The sequence below is a fragment of the Temnothorax nylanderi genome, unplaced genomic scaffold (genome assembly GCF_030848795.1).
Source record: "Temnothorax nylanderi isolate EJ_2023f unplaced genomic scaffold, tnyl_v1.0 TNYL_tig0012_pilon, whole genome shotgun sequence".
Classification (NCBI taxonomy): Eukaryota; Metazoa; Arthropoda; class Insecta; order Hymenoptera; family Formicidae; genus Temnothorax; species Temnothorax nylanderi.
In genome coordinates, this window is record NW_027249074.1 from 1915159 (window position 1) to 1933971 (window position 18813).

Here is an 18813-nt window from a genome sequence, read left to right on the forward strand (position 1 = left end):
AATCGTCTCCCGCGCGGTCAACTTCACGTTCGACGAGAGCGGCATCACTACGCGTCCCGTTCTTATATTCACGTTCATTTTTCTTATTCTAGCAATAAATGCTATACCTTGCCTTATATAGCGGTCTCTATGTTTAATTCCTTGTTCCTTATTCCTCTCATTATGTCTGAGCCCTTACGCCACTACATTTGCAAATGTAGCGCGGACGCGCACCAGAATGACATTTTATCGGCAGTGTCGGAAAATGAACGTGGCTACGTAGTACGTAGTACCAAGTTTGATAACTTTGATAATGGTGTACTGGCGGTAGTGTACACGTAGGCCGTAGGGGGTTTCGACGGTTCTACGAAAAAGGCAGAGCTGTAAAGTGTAGCGTTATACCGATACGCGTGGAAACAGTCTGCGAGCCAGTTCATACATTCCGTGTACAGTCAACGAGCAGATTAATCAAGGGAGATTATTAAGAGGAATCGCGATGTCGCAGGGAAGAGGTGAGTGATCGGCTGATCGCGACGCCGCGCCGCGCAGCGAGTCGCCGCGTTCTGTGGTTCTGTCTCATTGTCAAGAAGAAATCACGTCGATTCCACGTGTGAATGTGAGGCTGGGTGACAGCTGATGAGTCGGAAGTTCGTAGCGGCGGTGGTACACAAATCCGCTTTTAAAGAGCTTGAGAGAGATTAATCTCAAGATTGAGAGAGATCCTTTCGAATTGATATCTTTGAAAGTTCTAAAGAAAATGGGTTATATATCATTGCTGTGGATTGCTCTCTTGCAGCAAAACTCTTTACCTCTCAAAATTAAAGATAATAAAAGAGTTAACTTCCTTTTAAGATTTATAATCACTTTAACGCGTTACATATTTCAATGCTCTTCATATTTTTGTATGTTGTGTAACGAACTATACGTTAATTGAGACACATGAAACTTTCCTTCAGTGTTTATCGCAGTTTGATTTTGCTACGGTAGACATTTACATATGTGTCTACTTCTTTAAACAGTCTGTAACTTTGTCACAGATTGCAAGATATTGTCTTCTAACATTGGCGTTACTTGCAGGAGGCAGGAGAAATCGCAAGCATCATGATAAGGACAAAATCAATCTTGGCGACAAGGGCAAGGAAGTGGTGGAGGACATAAACGAGAACAGTGTTGTAGTGCAACAATTCCGCGCCTACGCTGCCGAACTGGACGCCAAGCACGATCGTTACGAAAGGATTTTCAAGATCAATCGGGATGTGGGCATCGAGAGCAAAAGAATCATCTTTCTCTTGCACACCATCGACAAGGAGAGCAAACGGAACGCCGTGTTAGACACAGCCAAGGCAAGACTGGAGAACGTAGCACAGAAGTTATTCCGAAATGTCGCGAGTGAGTTGGACGGTCAGGACGCCTATCAGTTCCACAGGGCCTATCGCGCCGGTCTGGAGGAATACGTAGAGGCGCTCACATTCTACGAGTATCTGCTGAATGGTGGTATGCAGGATCGGACCACCTTGGAAAGGGCACTGGCATATCCCGCGACCTCATCTCCAACCGATTCGCCGGAGCAAAGTACTTGCAGGATAATACAGGTCATGGTCACGCCGACGGACTATATCCTGGGAATAGCCGATCTGACCGGAGAGCTGATGCGAAAGTGTATCAATAATCTGGCGATAGGCGACGTGTCCAGTTGCTATCAAACGTGTAATTTTGTCAGAAAGATATACATAGCCTTCTTGGGCTACGCCAGCGTAGTGCATAACAACGAGGTGAACAAGAAAATCATCACGCTCAAGCACAGTCTGACCAAAATGGAGAATGCGTGTTACACTATCAAAGTGCGGGGATCCGAGATACCGAAGCACATGTTGGCCGACATGGCCATTGCAGCGGCTGAGGAATACCCCACTGAGGACGATGAGGGATATCAGGCGTTTTAATATATACGAGAGCGCGGATTACTTTAATATTTATTAATTATTGTGGACTTATCAACCTGATGCGGGATAAAAGCAGCATTTGATACAGCTGACCATATAATCGGAAATTAAATGTTAAAGAAACTTAGTTTTCTAGTGCCGATTATTCGATTATTTGAAACTGTTAATTTCACGAAGATTACATAAAAAATTCTATGATATACAATTATCTTACCTTGGACATTATTTAAACGTTTAGAATAAGTGTTTTATATTTTCAATACGCATCAGATTAATATATTCGTACTTTCCGACATGTAAAAGGGCAACGTCGGTTGTGATATATTATTAACGTTTTTATATATATCTCTCTTCAAGTAAAATGGATATACAAATACAATATTTCAAGACCATGTACAAAAATAAATATTCCATAACAAAATAGATCTGTATTGCGGACGTATCTATAATTTGGACGCTCTCGAAAATTGTAGGATCGACGATAGCGTAGGGAGATCGATGATTTTCATCGTTAGCCGGTAGTACCATCATCCTCCAGCTCACTCCTGTCGTCCCAGTCGTCGGAACTTTCGGTATACACGGACGGCTCGTAATCAGACTCGTCAACAGATTCCTCCGCGGATGACGGGTCTGTTTCGGGCGTGGTGTCGACGACCACCGAGTTCACAGGGGTAGCGGCTCTTCGACGGCGACGGGGCGCGGCCGTGTGTTTGTACTGTCCCTTGTGCTGCGGATTCTTACGATAGCATTTCACACCGTATGGACACTCTTGCCGGTCGTCGACCTCATCGTAATCGGAATCGTCCGGATGACTGTAGTTGTTCTTGTGATTGGGATTTTTCCTGCGGTGAATCGTGTATATTGCACTTTGGCGAAATTGTTTTGATAAAAAAAATTGATTTGCACGTGCATTGTTTCACTTACCGATAACATTGAGGACCGTACATGCATTTCTCTCTAGGGACTCTATCGGGATTTGATGCACTCGCTTGATTTTGAGGTGTGGCAACGGGTGGCTGAGAATCGTTCGGCGGATCCGCTTCAATCTGATCGCTGAAGTGCGCGCCGCAATCCCATTTGATCCTCTTGCCTGACTCATCGTTTGTCGCAGCTTTGCTCGTTAAATTAATATTCTTTGCTTTCCGCTTCCTGTTATTCTCGTGCTCAGGAGAGGAGGGATGTAATTGAACAGGAGGTTCAATTACATCCTGAGAGTCCGTTGACATCTTGGAACTCATCGCGGGCATATCACCTTCCTCTGGACAGCTGAAAGATGTGCAAAGAACACGAATAAACAACTGTATCTTCATCGTCAGATATTTCTGCTCGATTCCAAATAGAGTAAAACCTTGTGGGCTCGATTTGCAAAACTGGAGCAGGCGCATCTTGGTGTTCTCCATTTCCATTAACAGGACAATCCTTAAGCTCGTTCGGTGGATCCTTATCACAAGAAATGCCGTTCAAACTTTCACCAGGAGACCCCGTAGCTTCCATGCTGGACAGTAAGCAGGCCTTCTTAATGTCCGTTTCATTATTTGGATCTTCCTGATCGATCTGAAATGTAGGAAATCTTAGTAAGAAAATTCTTCACGTGAAATTCCCTCTCTTCGGATGTCAACAATAATCGCTACCTTTCTCTTCAATGTCTGATCACCTTCCTGCATCGTGTCCGGCACCGAGATGATCTTGAACCAACATTTGTCGGGCAGCAGAGAGCAAACGTCGCCTGGCTTTATCGGCACGCTGCTTCCCAATTTAAGAGCTCGCCATCGTGCGCATCCAGTGGGTTTCATATAACATGGTGCCACCTAATACTGGAAAATGGTTTCTATAGAAAACTGATGCCGTCGACATATTGCAAAAGCAAATAAGCTATCACACCATCATGCAATTCTCTTCAATAGCGAAAGCTATTGTTACGAGTGGTTAATTTGCTATCGTTACACGTTGTCAACTAAAGTATCACAGAGATTATCTCGGATAAGTCAAATTTTATCAGAGTACCAATACGTGTCAAATGATAAGGATGACCTTAGGCGAGACGGGAGGCCTTACCGGAGTAATCGTCATTTCATCGTTGGGCGACAGATTGATGGTCACGGCGTGTTTGAGCACCTGGCCGTCGTTGCACTGCGATAACGTTAAGGATCGTAAAATTTCAAGGCGAGAATCAATCCTACAGTTAATTAAAGCGTCAATTAATTAACCGACGAAAGGATCATCAAGGAAAAAAATATCCAAACACGCTGTCGCGCGTGTTTCGGTGACTCGGAGTCGTTCTGCGTTCTCTCGTCTCGATTTGCCGCGATTCGGCTCATTTAACTTATCCGTGTAATAATTAATTGATAAAGGCAAACGTCCAGACTGCAACGGAAATCACGCCGGGCGTCGAGTCAACGTGATTCAACGACGACTATTTTGAAACGCAGAACGCACCGAAATTCACTGCGCCGCCCGACGGTCGAACGAGCCGTCGGCGAAACGCAGCGGAAAAATCGTGGGTAAACATTTTTGCGGAACTCCGGTGTGTGCCCCGCAGATAATATTATAGAACGCCGACATTATCAACCGCGTCTGATGATGCAAATATCTTCGATGATTACGCGTGTCGCGCACGTGTTAATTAACAGCTTAATTTAGTCGTTCCCGCAAATCCCGCATTCATTGTTGCCGCTTTTAAATTGCACGCCTCGTGGCGCGATAACGTCAATGTCTCTCGAGGCAATTGCAATGGGATAATTCTACGTCACAATTCTACGTTATCGTCCGCGCTTGAATTTATCGCGTCGTTATACACGTACATCTCCACGCGATATTTGTTAAAATGCGCGACGAATTTCTCGTTGAGAACTGATAAGCATTTTTTTATCGCTGTGACGCAGTCAAATGCGCTGCTATCGGTTATTATCGGCGCACATATGATGTTCGTACCGCGGCGGAAGCGTATTCGGAACGCGTGCTTCCTGTTTAGACAGTTTGCGCGTCGTAACTCATAACTGGTTGATTATTCGAGATATATTATTATATTATGACATTATTACCTCCTTGTCGTATATTATTATATAATATAATAACACATATATATTAATATATTATTATATTAATATAATGAGATGTTATATATAATAATTACTATTGTACGTGTGAATTATAAGTCAAACATTGATATATCAAACTGCGAAGTCTCATCTCGAACCATGAATCACCCGACAAAATGATATAGGATATATAATCTTGACGCGTCAGCTTATCCGTTCGCATACGTCAACGCCAACCGTAACCCGAATGCGAGAGGATTATTTATATTTCTTCGCCTCAACTTGGATTTAATTCGGATCGATAGAATTTAAAGGATTCCATGAGAATTTTATGAGAAATATAATTAATTTCTGATCGTATCCTGCGCGATTATAGTTTATATTATTTGTCTCAAAAGGAGTTCCTCGTTTCTTTGGAGTAATATTTTGTATGACATCTTGATAGAGTAACTTGGCAAAAAAAATCAGTTACGCAACTCACTCCTGTCGCGGCGCCGCGGCCGATGATATTGTTGCCGATCAGCAAATTCGCCTTCTGCACCAGATCGTTGTCCACTCGCACTATTTGCAGCTTTTTCGACATGATTAATTTTCCGACGGATAGGTTACCGCGTCACGGGGGACATTTCGAGACTATTCGCTGGAAAAATTTGTCGTTTTGACAAGAGAAGACTGCAGCAGCCTGACAAGGATTCACGACGGGCCAACTTCGGACGCAGTTGACCGCGACTGCAGAATTATGAATAATTCTCATCTAACACGCTCTATATTCGCATGTTTTTAATACAAAAAAATCTATATTCTTATTTTAAGTTTTACGAGTTCTTCTCGTGGCGAAGAGAAAACTTGTCAATTTTCTCTTCTCCGCTACGTCGGATTCCAACAACAGACTCAAAATCAACGAAACAAAAGTAAGACACTCCGTACAGTCGCATTTGCTAATTGGGGTTTTTTTTCAGAGAACTCTGAACAAAGATTTAATTAATTCGCAAGATAATCGCGCAGAAGAGGAATGCATTCTAGGGGGGGGGGAGGGGGGACAACCGAATGCAGGGTAAAAAGTTATACAAGCGTTTAACAATGAAATGTCTTTTTTCATTTACAATTACAAAGAATGTACACGCTTATAAACAAACAAAGAGAAATGCGCCGAGAAGTTACAGTACAGATCTGACGCGATGCCATGAAGCTCTTTGCGTGGAAAGGTCTCATAAAAAACTGCCGGAGAGATGCTAGACTCGGTTTACTCGTCGGTGTGTTGAGGATGTTACGATCAGCTGGACCAGTCGCCGCTATACCATATATATGTGTATATCCGAATTAAGCACGCTCTCACGCGATCGCGGTCGCGATTTTCTTTTTTTTACATCCCTTCGTCGTCTCCCTCCCTCTGCGAAATTGCGGATAATAACGCGCAATTTTGCGTCGACCGGCCGTACAGTGTAATTGTCGTTTACGTTTTGTACATAATCCGATATCCCGGGAGACGCGGGAACAACCGAGAAAATCATCCCGCAGGCGTGAAAGCGGAAGGAAGTGTCGTGTGGTAAAATATGGAACATCTGTCCTCCTATTTCCAAGCCGCGAAATGACGCTGGTTGATCCGAGCTCGAAATAAATCAAACAGGTATTCTGTCGCCGCCCAAAAATGCCCCTGACAAAAGATGTATAGTACAAGGAACGTCTTTCTTTGCCCTGCAAGCGCCATTTCTTCCAGTAAAAATAAAGGTACCAGGGCGCGGAAAAAATGTTTTTGTCCTGAGATATTACAATATTTTAACAGTAATTTTTCAGGATATAAAAGAATAATACGTGCATCGTAGTTCTTCAAAGTGATCGTTTTAGATGCGTTTCACCAATTTGGGTAATGAACCACGTGCCTCCTGTTAGCGGCACTTTGGGAGGCGAAGTCGTTATTAAATCGTTGGCGAGTGTCACCTGTGACTCATTACAGAACGGCGCGACTCATTAACGTGATTTACAGTGTCGCGATTATTCGCGTTATTTTCGTCTCGATGCGCCGGCGAGAGAAGTTTCCTGTTCTTTACACGATGACGAGAGCGTCGTTGCGGGTCCAAGAGAAACCCAGTGTCGAGACGGTTCCGCCGATCGCGTCTGAAATCAATTAAATACAGACATATCTCGTCTATTAGGTAGACTCCCGAACGAGAACTCGACCATACCCGGATGCCCGGAAGATACGAAATCGCAAGCCCTCCGAGTCGCTTTGAACACACATTGTTAAAGTCCGTCTCTTCACGCACGCGTCCACCATGCAGAATCCGAAAACCCATTCAGCCTCGTTGAACGGCGAGCTTCTCGTCCGTCCTGTGCAGAAACCAAAGACGCGCTCCCCATCCGGGAAATCCGTCGTCGATCGCGGAATCTCGCCGTGTAGCTTACGAAATAGGAACTTTGTAGATCGCGGTTCTTTTCCGCGAAGGAGGATGAACTTGAAGGAATCGGTAGATTCCTTGTGAATTTTTTATCCTCTACCTCGGAAGTCCCGACTAGAATTTCTTTCTCAACAATGTAAATATAATACATGTGTTAGTGTGAGTAGGAAATTATAACTAACATATTTATTTGCTGGTTCTGTTCTTTTCCGTTTTGATCCTCTCGCCGGGCAAGATAAGAGACGGAAAAAAAATGGACTCTTTATATACAGCTCATTAAGATATGTTACATAAACATTTCGTTTCTGCGTAGCCCGATTAATACGTCGTATCCACTTGACCAGTATTGAAAGATCTCCGAGAGATTAGATGCGATCGAACACGGATCTCTCTGTCGACTCGCTCAAGTTCACCCGTCCCTTTCCTCGCAGAATCGTTAGATGAATAGTAGGTCTGGTGTGTCGCAGGCCGGCTTCGTTTGTTGCCTATAGTAAGTAAGAAACTAATCAGCGGTTACGTGTTGTCCCGCAAGTCCGTTTCGGTGCACGGCGGAGTGATCTTTGGAAGTGATCTTCGTCGCTTTTTTGGGTTAATTTGTCAAGTGTCGTCATGTAGTAGCACACATATCACAGCATACCTTTAACGAGCTCGCACTTGCCGGAATAGTGATACAATATCGTCGTGCCTCGGGGCGATGCAATGTACGAGAGCGAAAGTGTCGAAACGGAAAGTCTTATCGAATCGGCCCTCTTATCGGCGTGATATATCAGTGTCCCGATAGAATTTCTGGTGCGTACGTTGCATGTCACGGAACGTGGATGTCGTTGAACATTAAAGAATTCAGGCGCTAAAAGAAGCTGCAGGTACTACAGACGGAAATCATTTCGGGAAGCTAAATGATATCTCATTTATCTGGGAAAGGGAGTATAGAAAAAATATTCTTTGCGTCAATTTTCTTTGTACTTCACAGACGATGGAATTTACAGTCTTTTAGAGACCGTTACCGATTTTTAGAATCTTTCTCAACGAAACGTAAGTTTCCGATGGTTTACCTGCAGCTCCCTCTTTTTTGCATCGAATCTTTTATAAGGTATAATAAAATTGAAGTAAACGGTGCTGCGATGAATTACTGCGCATAAATTAAAGAGCCTTGTCGTGTAGAAGCCCGAAAACATAATAACAATAGATATACTTAATCTCTGAATCGCGCAGGAATGCTCGTGATCGAAGCTAATCGACGAAATGAGCTGCCGGAAACGGACAGCTGGTCTACGACAATGTAAATTAACATCGTACTTCGTGATCAATGTAATATAAATCCTACGTATTTATATGTAAATTAAAAACTAGTATCGCCTTGCGGAATATCTTCTTCGAAGTAATCGACCGAGATGAAGCACTGAGAATGATAGAGACCCAAGTCACAATTTTTTCACGAAAAGCTAACAGAAGCAACGTCTATCGGGGAATATTCTCCTGCTGGGTAATTCTGCGGCTGTCCAAGCGACGAAACGAGGAAACGTTTATCTCTAATGAACGTGTCTTATAAAACGTTCGTGTTTAGCCGGTCGGTCTATGGCATCGCAATGAGCAAAAGTTGGAGCGAGTTGCTTATATATGGCCTATTAGAATATACGCTAGACTACCTCTTTCTGTTCCTAGTACTCTTCGTGGCTTAGGTCTATATAAATTTCAACGCTTCAAATAATAAATACACGAAAAGGGGTTCTGCGCCGCCCGCGCTGGGACCCGCGTGTCCCACCAGTTGAGACGCACATATTACTACGAAACTTTATTTGGAATGATACAACGCATCTGTCACGATCATCGGGCATACACACGTGTGTACGTATTTACATGTATACACAGATTGCTTCCGATTCGCGGGTCTCTCCCCGGGAAAGGGAGGCCGCGGGGTCGTGTAACGTCGTCGCCGCCGCGACGCCTTCGAGGAAAGGAAAGGAAGAGAAAGAGGAAATGATATGCACCGGAAGAGCGGCTTATACCGAAACGAAAGCGCTGTATATGTGTGTGTGTATAGGTATGTGTCTTTAAGCGTTAAACCGCGCGCGAGCTGCGACCCGCAAAACGTAGGCGAATCAAAAGGAGTTCATGGAAGAAATCCACCTCGCGAGCTTGACTGTCTAATCTTTGAGATCGGATATTGGCTTCGGTATCCCTAAATTCCCGCTCGTTTCTCTTTTAATAAACAATTTTAAATAAAAGAATAAGATTCTCGAAATTAATGTCTGCCGATTTCCCTTCTTTTCCGCGCTCGGAGTTCAAAGACGTCTCGTTAACACTAGAACCACCAAAGCAGTCAAAATGACTGATTTGTATTTTTTTTAGCAAATTTATAATAGTGCATTTTTTAAATTTCCGTGACTTTTATTGCAACGTGTGATTAAATTGATTAATTTACTTTCTTCCTTCACCCCTTTTTCAAAGATACATATATAATATATTTAAATAGTAGGAAATAAGAGTATACACGTTAATCTCGTCAATATAGTTCTAAGTGTTCTAGTGTTAAGAGCATCGGCGATATCGGGAAGACCCAGAGCCGCGCAAATTTTAAGGTCCGACATCCGTAGATCAAACGTCCAATCTCGCGGAGATAGATTTCCCACGGGTTTCCATTTCAACTCGTCCGCTTCTTCGACGATGACGAATTCGAGCTCGAACCGCTCGCGCTCGCTCAAACCGTACCGGAGTAGCTCTCGCTCGGCCAGACGTAGTATAGGTGACGTCGGCGTGCGTACGCCTGCTGGAGCTGCGCCTCGGACGCCCGCGACGATCCCTGCGGTCCTTGATGACCTCGTGATGGACCGGCGTCGGTGTCCGGCTCTGGCTATACTATGGTACCGCCGCCTTCCACCGGGCTGACTACGTGGAGAGCGGCGCCGCCGACCTGGCTGATCCCCGGCTGAAATTAAAGACAACGCGAACCACTCGTTGATACACGACGACACGAGTAACGCGCTTCTGTTCGCCTAAGTCGTCTAATAAAGATGCGCGCTATTCCCAAGAAGTTTTTGCGCATCTCTTATCATCCTTTATTGTCCCGAGCCAGAGATTTATTTTTGACAGACAATACATAACAGTTGATTGACTAAAGGGCTGTAGAAAGAATTTCAATAATCCAATTTCTGATTTAGAAATTTATATTTTCACTAAGATAGAACTTATACCTTCATCAGGCAGAATTTAATATCTTCATTCGATGAAGTTAAACTTGTAAACAATTTAAATTGTCCGTATTACGCGTATAGTTCTCACTTTCCCGTCTTTGTGAAAACTTTTTGGGAATAATGCAAATCTGGCAAGAGAGAAAGAGAGAGAGAGAGAGAGAGAGAGAGAGAGAGAGAGAGAGAGAGAGAGAGAGAGAGAGAGAGAGTGCGTGAGAGCAGAGAAATATAATGCAATGGTATAAAATTCAGAAGCGCCGTCGAGAGGTATCTCGATCAAGAACAGTGTGTGAATGATTCGAGCGTGTACGCTATTCTACTTCCATAACAAGTCCGATCAAGCGGTAAATAAAGCAAAATAGAACGGAAAATGATAATTCATATACGTACCATGCGATAACTCAGGGAAGTCTCATCCACGATATTCTCTTGCATCAGCCAAAGCGTGGTACAGAACATTAATCTTTCCGATCAATCAAAAGTGAGAAAAAGGAATTAATGCTTCATCGGTTTTGAGAAATAAGCGCAAGCATCTCGTCCGATTAAAAATTATAAAAAAGACGCGCTATTAAAATTATAAGTCGCGCTATGGCTATAAAAAGAAGCAACGCACGCTGTAATAAACTTCACCGCGGCACGTCCGCAATTAGTTAGGTATTTATGCAGCGTTGGCCAAAAGCGTGAAAGACTCGCTTTCATTAAATTGTATATGTATAACATACTTTCAACGTAATACAGTAAATCAACGGCAGCGATTAAAACGTTCCTTGAGTACACGATAAAGTAATTACGCAGTATTTGTAATTCCAATTTGCAAACGCTGGCTAGTTTAACCGATCGCAATTTAATGAGACTGCGCCGCCGTACTTTTGGACAAGGCCGTTAAAATGAAAAGGTGAGAGAGTGAGGGATATTCTCGTGTGATACAAATGCTCTATGCAAAACGCCCAGGAAACACTATTCGAGTCCTAATATCGGGACCTAGTACTATAAAAAAAAAAAGAGAGAAAAAAGAGAAAAAAAGACATGCGATGTTCTTGGCAGACTGTAAAACAAACATCGTCTTACATGTGTCACCATACATATGTATGTATGCATATGTACGTGTCGCACAAAAGACTTCCCCGGCCGTTCTCCTTGGAGCTTCTGCATTGCACTTGATTGAACAAAATTTCTCAACAAGCGGGAAGCAAGCAGCGATCGTTCATTCAAATTTTTGCTTTATTGTACAACAAGGCAAAATTCATCGTTTTTTCAACAAAAGATTAAATGTTCTCGCATCTCGTAATCGTAAAGTCTGGAGAGACGACAGTTTGGCTAAATAATTTTCTCGTTGACTCTCTATCAATGGTCGGCTAAAGCTAAATAACACTTTACAGAAGATAGAAAGAAGGTTTCCTTCAATAAAGGGGCCTGCCCTGTCACGAGGCCTCATAGGGCTCAAACAACATTGCTCTCGAGGATGCAAACCAAAAACATAAATATATTTGATAAAGGTATTCGATCGCTATCCTACAGTTCGCGTAATTCTGTAATATTCATCGCGAGAATATATCTTGACCAGACCATCATTAGGCACAGATATCAACGACAGCCTATACTATGAATGAACTTTAAGCATCTATTGTCTTTTTTTTTTATTTGCAGCGCATGCACTAACGAGGTATTATAGAATTGATAACAGAATAAGTAAGGTTCTAAATAGAAGGTAAGTTAAAGCTCATCAGTTTCTCGCAAAAAAATAATATTAATGAAAAAACTATATTAATGCATCCGAAAAAAACATCATAATGTGCGCGCTCTACACTACTTAATTTGAGATGTCTATTTTCATGCAATTCGGGTAATAGATTTGTATTCGAAAATGTCGCGAATTTATCCGATCTAATGGAATGTCCTAAGGCAAGATTATCCGAAAGGTGTTCATCATTATACGCAGAAAGATCGAAAAATATTTAACGCGTATTAAAAAAAGGTGCCCTGTAAAATTCAAGATTGAGGGCCCGATAATACGTATATAATTTTAAACTACAAACTTGTTCACTCATAGTATCGTCCGTCCATGTACTTCTGTAATTGTATACACAATATATAAACTTAGAGAAAAATACTAAAAAAAATCCTCAATGCTCTTTCTCTACAATGGCACCTCCCAATACTAATAGAATTCAAACGCAATTATACAACCGTAAGGTCGTAGACTTAAATGTTGAATAGGGGGACTCTCTAAGATTAAATATACTGATTGTAATATATAAAACTTAAATAACAGCGACGCGAGATCGTCGTATCAAACACCCGGCAAGGTAATACCGAATTCGTCAATGTATCTCGTTTTAATACTTCCAAGCCAGAACAATCATTTGTCTTCATTGACCTCCTCCTGTCACCGCGGCAGGCGATAGGAAGACTACACAAAAGCATTACAAGATTTTCCCGTGTCACTTTTGTCACGATAACATCGTTTTTTGGATTCTAACTCTACGTATATATGTACAGAATTCTCGGATCTTCCGACCAACAGACTCTAGACGATGGACTCGCTAAATAATTTGGAGATAACGGGTTACATCAGAGGTCGTTACATCGCATGGAATTGATATTACTAGTGTAGGGGTTGTTGCTATGATGGTGTGATGGCCTGTGCAGGGTGCTGCTTATCGTGAGAGGACCTACCATGTGGCCGGGCCTCGCCCACGTGTACACGTATCCATCCTGACACGCCGTCACGAAGCAATCTTCCCTAAACACTAATTCAGTCAGTCTCTCGTGCGCCAGCTTCTTGCACACCAGCGGCTCGAGGACCGGGCACTCGTCGAACCTGGGACACCAGGCGGTCCCTATCAACCTCATAGGATCGTCCATCACGGAACTAACCTTTTTACTTCCCGTCCCACCTACTAAACCCCCACTGACACTGTTGTTCAGACTACTACTCGTCGTACTCGTCGAGTTGCCGGTGCTCGCCTTGTCGCCACCATTGTTCTGCACGACCGTCGTCACGCTGTTATTGGCCGTCGTCGCCGTTGCACCGGTCCCGCTACCTCGCATCGTGAGGCTAAAGTTTCTCTTGTGATTATCACCCTTACGCTCGCCGAAGCCAAGTCCCGCTAGCCTCTGCGTCAGCGAATTCACGGTCGCCACCGCGGCGTTCGTGCTAGTGCTATTGTTACTAGTCTCGTTATTACCACTCGCGTTCTCCTTGAAGTTTACATTATTTGAGTTATTATGTTTAGCATTCGAGTTCGAATGGTGATTCGCCGTTGTCGCCGCCCCATTGCCACTATTGAACGTGCCCGAGGACGACAAGGTACCGCCGCTGGTGCTGCACGTCGCAGAGGGTCTCTGTTTGGCGCACACCGGTTGCCTTAGCACATCCTCCGTGATGTCCCATAGGCACAGTTGGGTGTCCTGCGATACACTGCCTAACCTATAGCACGTGCCGCCCGACATTCTCAATTCGGAGCCACAGGAATTACGATTCGAGTGGACCCCGCCGCTCTGCGAGGTCGTCGACAAGCGATGCGACTTCTCGTGGAAGTGATTGTGATTGTTATGCGGCATCGTCTCGTCATCCGAACCGCTAAAGTCGGGATCGTGGTCACCGTAGGACGTCGTGTACGGATCAAAGGCAACCACGCTCACCCAACTATGGTGGCCTTGCCCCCGTGCCACGACCCGCTTCTCGTGGAAGCTCCAGATAGTCACCAGATCGTCCTCGCCGCCTACCACCACGTAACGTCCGTCCGGCGACCAGCACACGCACAGAAAACCGCCAAAGTAGCTCCTTGCCGAGCCGACCAGTTCCATAGTATTGTATTGAAAAACACGCAGGAATCCATCCTGTGATACCACGGCTAAGTTCGTGCCGCACGGACTAAAGGCGAATTCATTTATACAACATCCTTCCGCGCCTATCACCCACCGATACAGCGGATTTCTCGTAGATTTGGTTTTGCAGGTATATATGGCGTATCCGTCACCCGATTTGAACGATTGATAGTGCGGCGCGGTGGTGCCGCAGAGCAGTTCTTCATTATAGAGGTACAGCTGACCGGAGCTATGAGAGACCAGAAATAGGTTGTTCGAGCCGGGAACCCACTTTATACATGTCACCTTGCTCTTGTCTATCAGCCTCTGAAATGTAAATGTTCCTCATTAAAGTCAAAAAAATATTCTCGTCAAAATAAAGCAAACTTAATAGTGCCGCGAAAAACTTTTTAAAACTTATATTAATCTTATATTACATTCGAAATTATCCATTAAGTTCCCAAGAACGTTTAATAATAATTTGATTAGAAAATAAATAGCGCTTCTCTCTTTTTCCGCAGATACAAAGCTTAGAAATAAATTTTTATATCATAATCTCAATAGTACGATTGTGATAAGCAAAGATAAAACGGAAAATAATACTGGTATACGATTTGAAAATAATAATGGATATTATTGGAGTATTAAGAATGTGTTTGCAAAACGTTACTTTATCCGACAAAAATAAATTATTAGAGATTTATTGAGACTGAAATGTATATAAAACAGACGGCACAATCGTTCCAGCAAGGCCTGTGTCTGCCGCAAGAAGACAGCGGAAAGTTATGTAATGTTGCTTGTTGAGCTTAATTATTTGATTGAGATATAATTGCATTAGTGCGCGGGCCCACCGGGCATAGAATAGCCTGGATAATGTGCTGCTAAATATTAAGTACGGTCATTGCAGGATGTGGAGCATGGTGCTAGGCATCCTGAACCAGCATTCATTTCCCACTTTATCATGTTTCAATAAGATAACACGGACATATCATCAAGAACGGATAAGTGTTGACAGCTTTTGTACACATTGCCAGGAACTAGCTGCACTAGAGAATATTGTTTGAACTATGAGATTATTTATCTCTACATAAGCTAGCTCGCAGATAATGCAAAGAGTTTCTCACTCTCTATCAAATGCAGTGCAGGAGAGAAGGCTTGTAATCTGTGTGAAATTTGCTTTTACGTACGTCCTCATTGTACAATTTGCTGAGCTGAGAACTGTCCTTCTTTATGGGATCGATCAGCTGTATCTGCCCCGTGGAGAATCCCACCAGCAATGGAGCGCTATCGGCCGTCGCTGTTGTTTGATTAAAATTGTGGCAGGTCGGATTAGTTCCCTTGTATAACTTTTTGTCCACTGGTTTGTTCAAGTCTACAGCCTGAAATATTTTAACGATGCGTCAAGTCAAATCAATCAAAGTAATAAATAATTTACTTTCTAGTGACAATGTACAAAAATTTAAAAGGGCTACGCATGCAATAAGTTGTTTAAATAATTATTTTATTTCGAAAGCATCTTAGGAATGATTTCAAGTGTCTATAAAAGTTTACGGTTCTTCGGGGGAATCTTAATAAATTAATTCTGTCAGTTTTTTATTTTTTACATATAAATCAACGATTCAATCGACGATTACTAAGAATTAAGATAGCAGTATTATCTGCGAGAGATACTATTTATGCGATTACTCGGTAAGTACTTCCGAGAAACGTCAGCGCGAACGTTCGCCGTCAGCTCGCTCGTTCACGAGTAAAAAAAAAAGAAAAAAAGAGGAAGAAAAACGGGGAAAGGCAGCGACGATTGGACGCGGGTCGACCCAGAGGAAGCTCTCGACGTCGCGTTCGTCGTCGCGGAGGACGGGGCAGACGGTGAAAACGAGTCGGCCGCAAAGATGGAGGGTCTCGCGACGTTTGCGAGGTTAGGTCGCGACGACGGCTCGCAAACCCGGGGGTACTCCGTCGTTCTCGGGGGAGGCCATCGCGGGGCCGTCGCGTCTCACCTTCTTGACACCGCGGTAGACGTAGACGTAGAGCTCCTTGCCGAAATTAAAGCACATTCGGTCGCCGAGGCCCTGCGCGCCCGTAGGGTCGGCTGGGTCCGGCAGCGTGACGAAGGACACCCTGACGGACGCGCTGCCCTGGCTGTTGGTGTAGCCGACTCGGTTCGGTCTCGAGTACTCCGACAGGGTCATCAGCTTGTAGGTGCCCTCCCGCGTGACGAACTGTGTTTTCAGGTCCTCCTTCCCTCCTCCGTCCAGCTGCACAGCCATCTTACCACCAGCAGCAGCAGCAGCAGCAGCGGCGCGGCGGAGGAGCTCATCAGACACGCAGGGAGATTATCGCTCGTAGGCCGCCCTCGTTTCTGGCCCGCCGTTACGCACCGTCGTCCACCCTCGTCCACCGTCCACCGTCGACCAACGATCGTCCGGCCGACCGACCGTGCGCGTGTGTGCGTCGCCGTCGTCCGATCACTCCGAACAGTCCGAACTCCTACTCCGATCGCCGATCCGCGTCCGCGAGTGTCCGCGACTCCCTCACCGTCGCACACGTCGCACGTCGCTCACGTCGCTGTCGCTCGCGTGTGGCACTCACAGGCACTCAGCACTGTGGCTCCCCTCGGCCGTCCGCAGGCAACTTCACGCGCGCGAACCGAGCTCCACCGGCGGGACCGGCCGCCGTCGGCCACGATTGGCAGAGCCACGCCGCGAAACCGTGCGGAGGATCGTCGTGAATCCCGTGACCGTCTCTCGCCGGCCGCCTGCCTGGGCCTTTTAGCTTCGTCTCTCTTTCCCGCTTTCAGCGGTTTCTGCCCCTTTCTCGCACGACGGCGCGAACGCGGTTAAGGGCGTCCGGAATACTACCACGAAACCGTACGAAACTATACTGCTCGTGTACCGTGTAGCGGAGTCCGCCGAGTCCGCGACGTCGTCGATGCGCGCGCAGCGGCGCAGCGCAGTCGGCCGTCATCCGCCTCGACAGTCGACACCGCGGCCGGCGGCTCGCGCGAGCCCTATTATAGGGACCGGATATTTTGTAAACAAGCGCGAGCGAAGGGTCAATTAATTTCGCCCGCTCTTTCCTGCCTGTCCCGCGCGTGCCCCTTCCTTCTCACGAGGCAACGGCGAGAGGCGAGATCGACGGCCGTGCCGAGAGCCGAGACTGCCGAGAGATTCCGCGCGATTTCGAACAAATTCTGCTTTCGAATGGCAGTCAGGCAGTGTGAGTTTTCGTTCTCTTTCACTCTCTCTTTTTCTCTCTTACTCTCTTGCCTTTTCCCATCGGAAAGCCCGCCAAGCTTCTCGTCTGGTGACGATGAATTCGAGCGGAATTGAATTCGTCGAAGATAATTGCGAGATGGATTTAATTATTATGTGCAGCTACGCGACGCTGGATCAAATCAAGCACCGGTTGACTCCAATTTAGCTCATCTTGCGTCTCTTTCTAGATCGCGCGCGTTTTACTTAATGTTTGTAATTTCAATCGGTCGAAGATTTTTCTGAACGTAGCTAATTCTTACCGCCGTTGGCAAAATTAACTGATCCTTAGATGTTTTGTTCTACACGCAAGCCGCTAATTAGAAAGTATCTCTTGCAGTAATTCAGTTTACGTAATTAGAAATTTAATTCTAACTTTTAGAATCCACATGCAAATATTGTCTTATTACTCTTATTTGCACTTCTGTTTACTTTAATTCTCTCTTTCCTATTTATATTTTAATTCTCGCAAAGAACAGCCGAGAATCGAATATACATTCATTAAGTTTAAGATTTGTCGAAAGAGGCATCTTTTGCATTTGACATTCACGCGCGGGAAGGGACAATATTGCAAAAAAACTAAAAAACTTAAATTTATTATTTTTATTTTTTAAAAGTCATTCAGATCTATATAGAAACCATTTTTTCATTTTCGTTCGATTCCAATTCGTCCATTTCTCTCACGCGGTGTCGAAAGCGGAACTTTCCGTTCGCAGCGAACGTCAGACCTCTGTGCGTGGCGCGATCCAGTTTGCCGCGCTTAATCACGTGATCTCGCCGCCATCGCGGCGGAACCATTCTTTTCCGGTTTCCCCTCAACGGGCCATTTCCGTCGACGTCGCGCGCATACCGCCGTTCGAATCTCGGTCGTCGGTGATTTCGAGTCGCGGAATCGTAGTCGCGTCCGCTCGGATTGCGGTCCGCGTTCGAGTGAGTTCAACCGCGAGTGCCGATGGTTGCGTCGAACGTTTTGTGACCGTCGACTGAAGAACGCCGTTCCCGTGTGCCGCCTTGGGATCTGCTGCCAGAGGACTCGGACATCTTCGGCGCGATATGGCGAACCGCGAATGCCGCGCTTCGAACGGTGAGTCTTTTTGATATCCTTTTCAGCGATGAAAGCTGAAAGCTGAATTGAATTTGCTCGTGACTGTTGATGTCTTCTCTTTCGAAGGCGACAATGATATGAATTAATAAATACGAATTTATAA

At 44.8% G+C, this 18813-nt stretch overlaps 3 protein-coding genes across 7 annotated transcripts; 1 reads left to right on the forward strand and 2 right to left on the reverse strand.

Moving 5' to 3' along the window:
* The first annotated feature begins 306 nt into the window (after nt 1-306).
* Nucleotides 307-2345, forward strand: Trax (Translin associated factor X). Its single transcript, XM_071697496.1, has 2 exons — nt 307-491; nt 1057-2345. The coding sequence occupies exons 1-2, from the start codon at nt 476-478 to the stop codon at nt 1920-1922; spliced, it is 882 nt and encodes a 293-aa protein (XP_071553597.1). The 5' UTR covers nt 307-475; the 3' UTR covers nt 1923-2345.
* LOC139767834 (uncharacterized) lies at nt 2245-4616 on the reverse strand. 2 transcript variants are annotated; one of them, XM_071697494.1, is made up of 5 exons: nt 3978-4616; nt 3554-3730; nt 3271-3476; nt 2847-3188; nt 2245-2764 (listed from the first exon to the last, which is right to left on the reverse strand). In XM_071697494.1, the coding sequence occupies exons 1-5, from the start codon at nt 3990-3992 to the stop codon at nt 2434-2436; spliced, it is 1071 nt and encodes a 356-aa protein (XP_071553595.1). In that variant the 5' UTR covers nt 3993-4616; the 3' UTR covers nt 2245-2433. The 2 variants fall into 2 exon arrangements, with proteins under 2 accessions (XP_071553595.1, XP_071553596.1); XM_071697495.1 differs by having other exon boundaries at nt 3554-3736; nt 3978-4614.
* Nucleotides 4617-6033: 1417 nt separating this feature from the next.
* Nucleotides 6034-17222, reverse strand: LOC139767833 (WD repeat-containing protein 20). Of its 4 annotated transcripts, none has more exons than XR_011717230.1 (5): nt 16352-17222; nt 15542-15733; nt 13221-14681; nt 7144-10282; nt 6034-7075 (listed from the first exon to the last, which is right to left on the reverse strand). XR_011717230.1 is itself a non-coding variant. In XM_071697492.1 (5 exons), the coding sequence occupies exons 1-4, from the start codon at nt 16619-16621 to the stop codon at nt 10957-10959; spliced, it is 1974 nt and encodes a 657-aa protein (XP_071553593.1). In that variant the 5' UTR covers nt 16622-17222; the 3' UTR covers nt 6034-10282; nt 10935-10956. The 4 variants fall into 4 exon arrangements, 3 of the variants coding, with proteins under 3 accessions (XP_071553593.1, XP_071553592.1, XP_071553591.1); XM_071697492.1 differs by adding an exon at nt 10935-11007 and having other exon boundaries at nt 6034-10282; XM_071697491.1 differs by having other exon boundaries at nt 6034-10282.
* Between the last annotated feature and the right edge of the window lie 1591 nt (nt 17223-18813).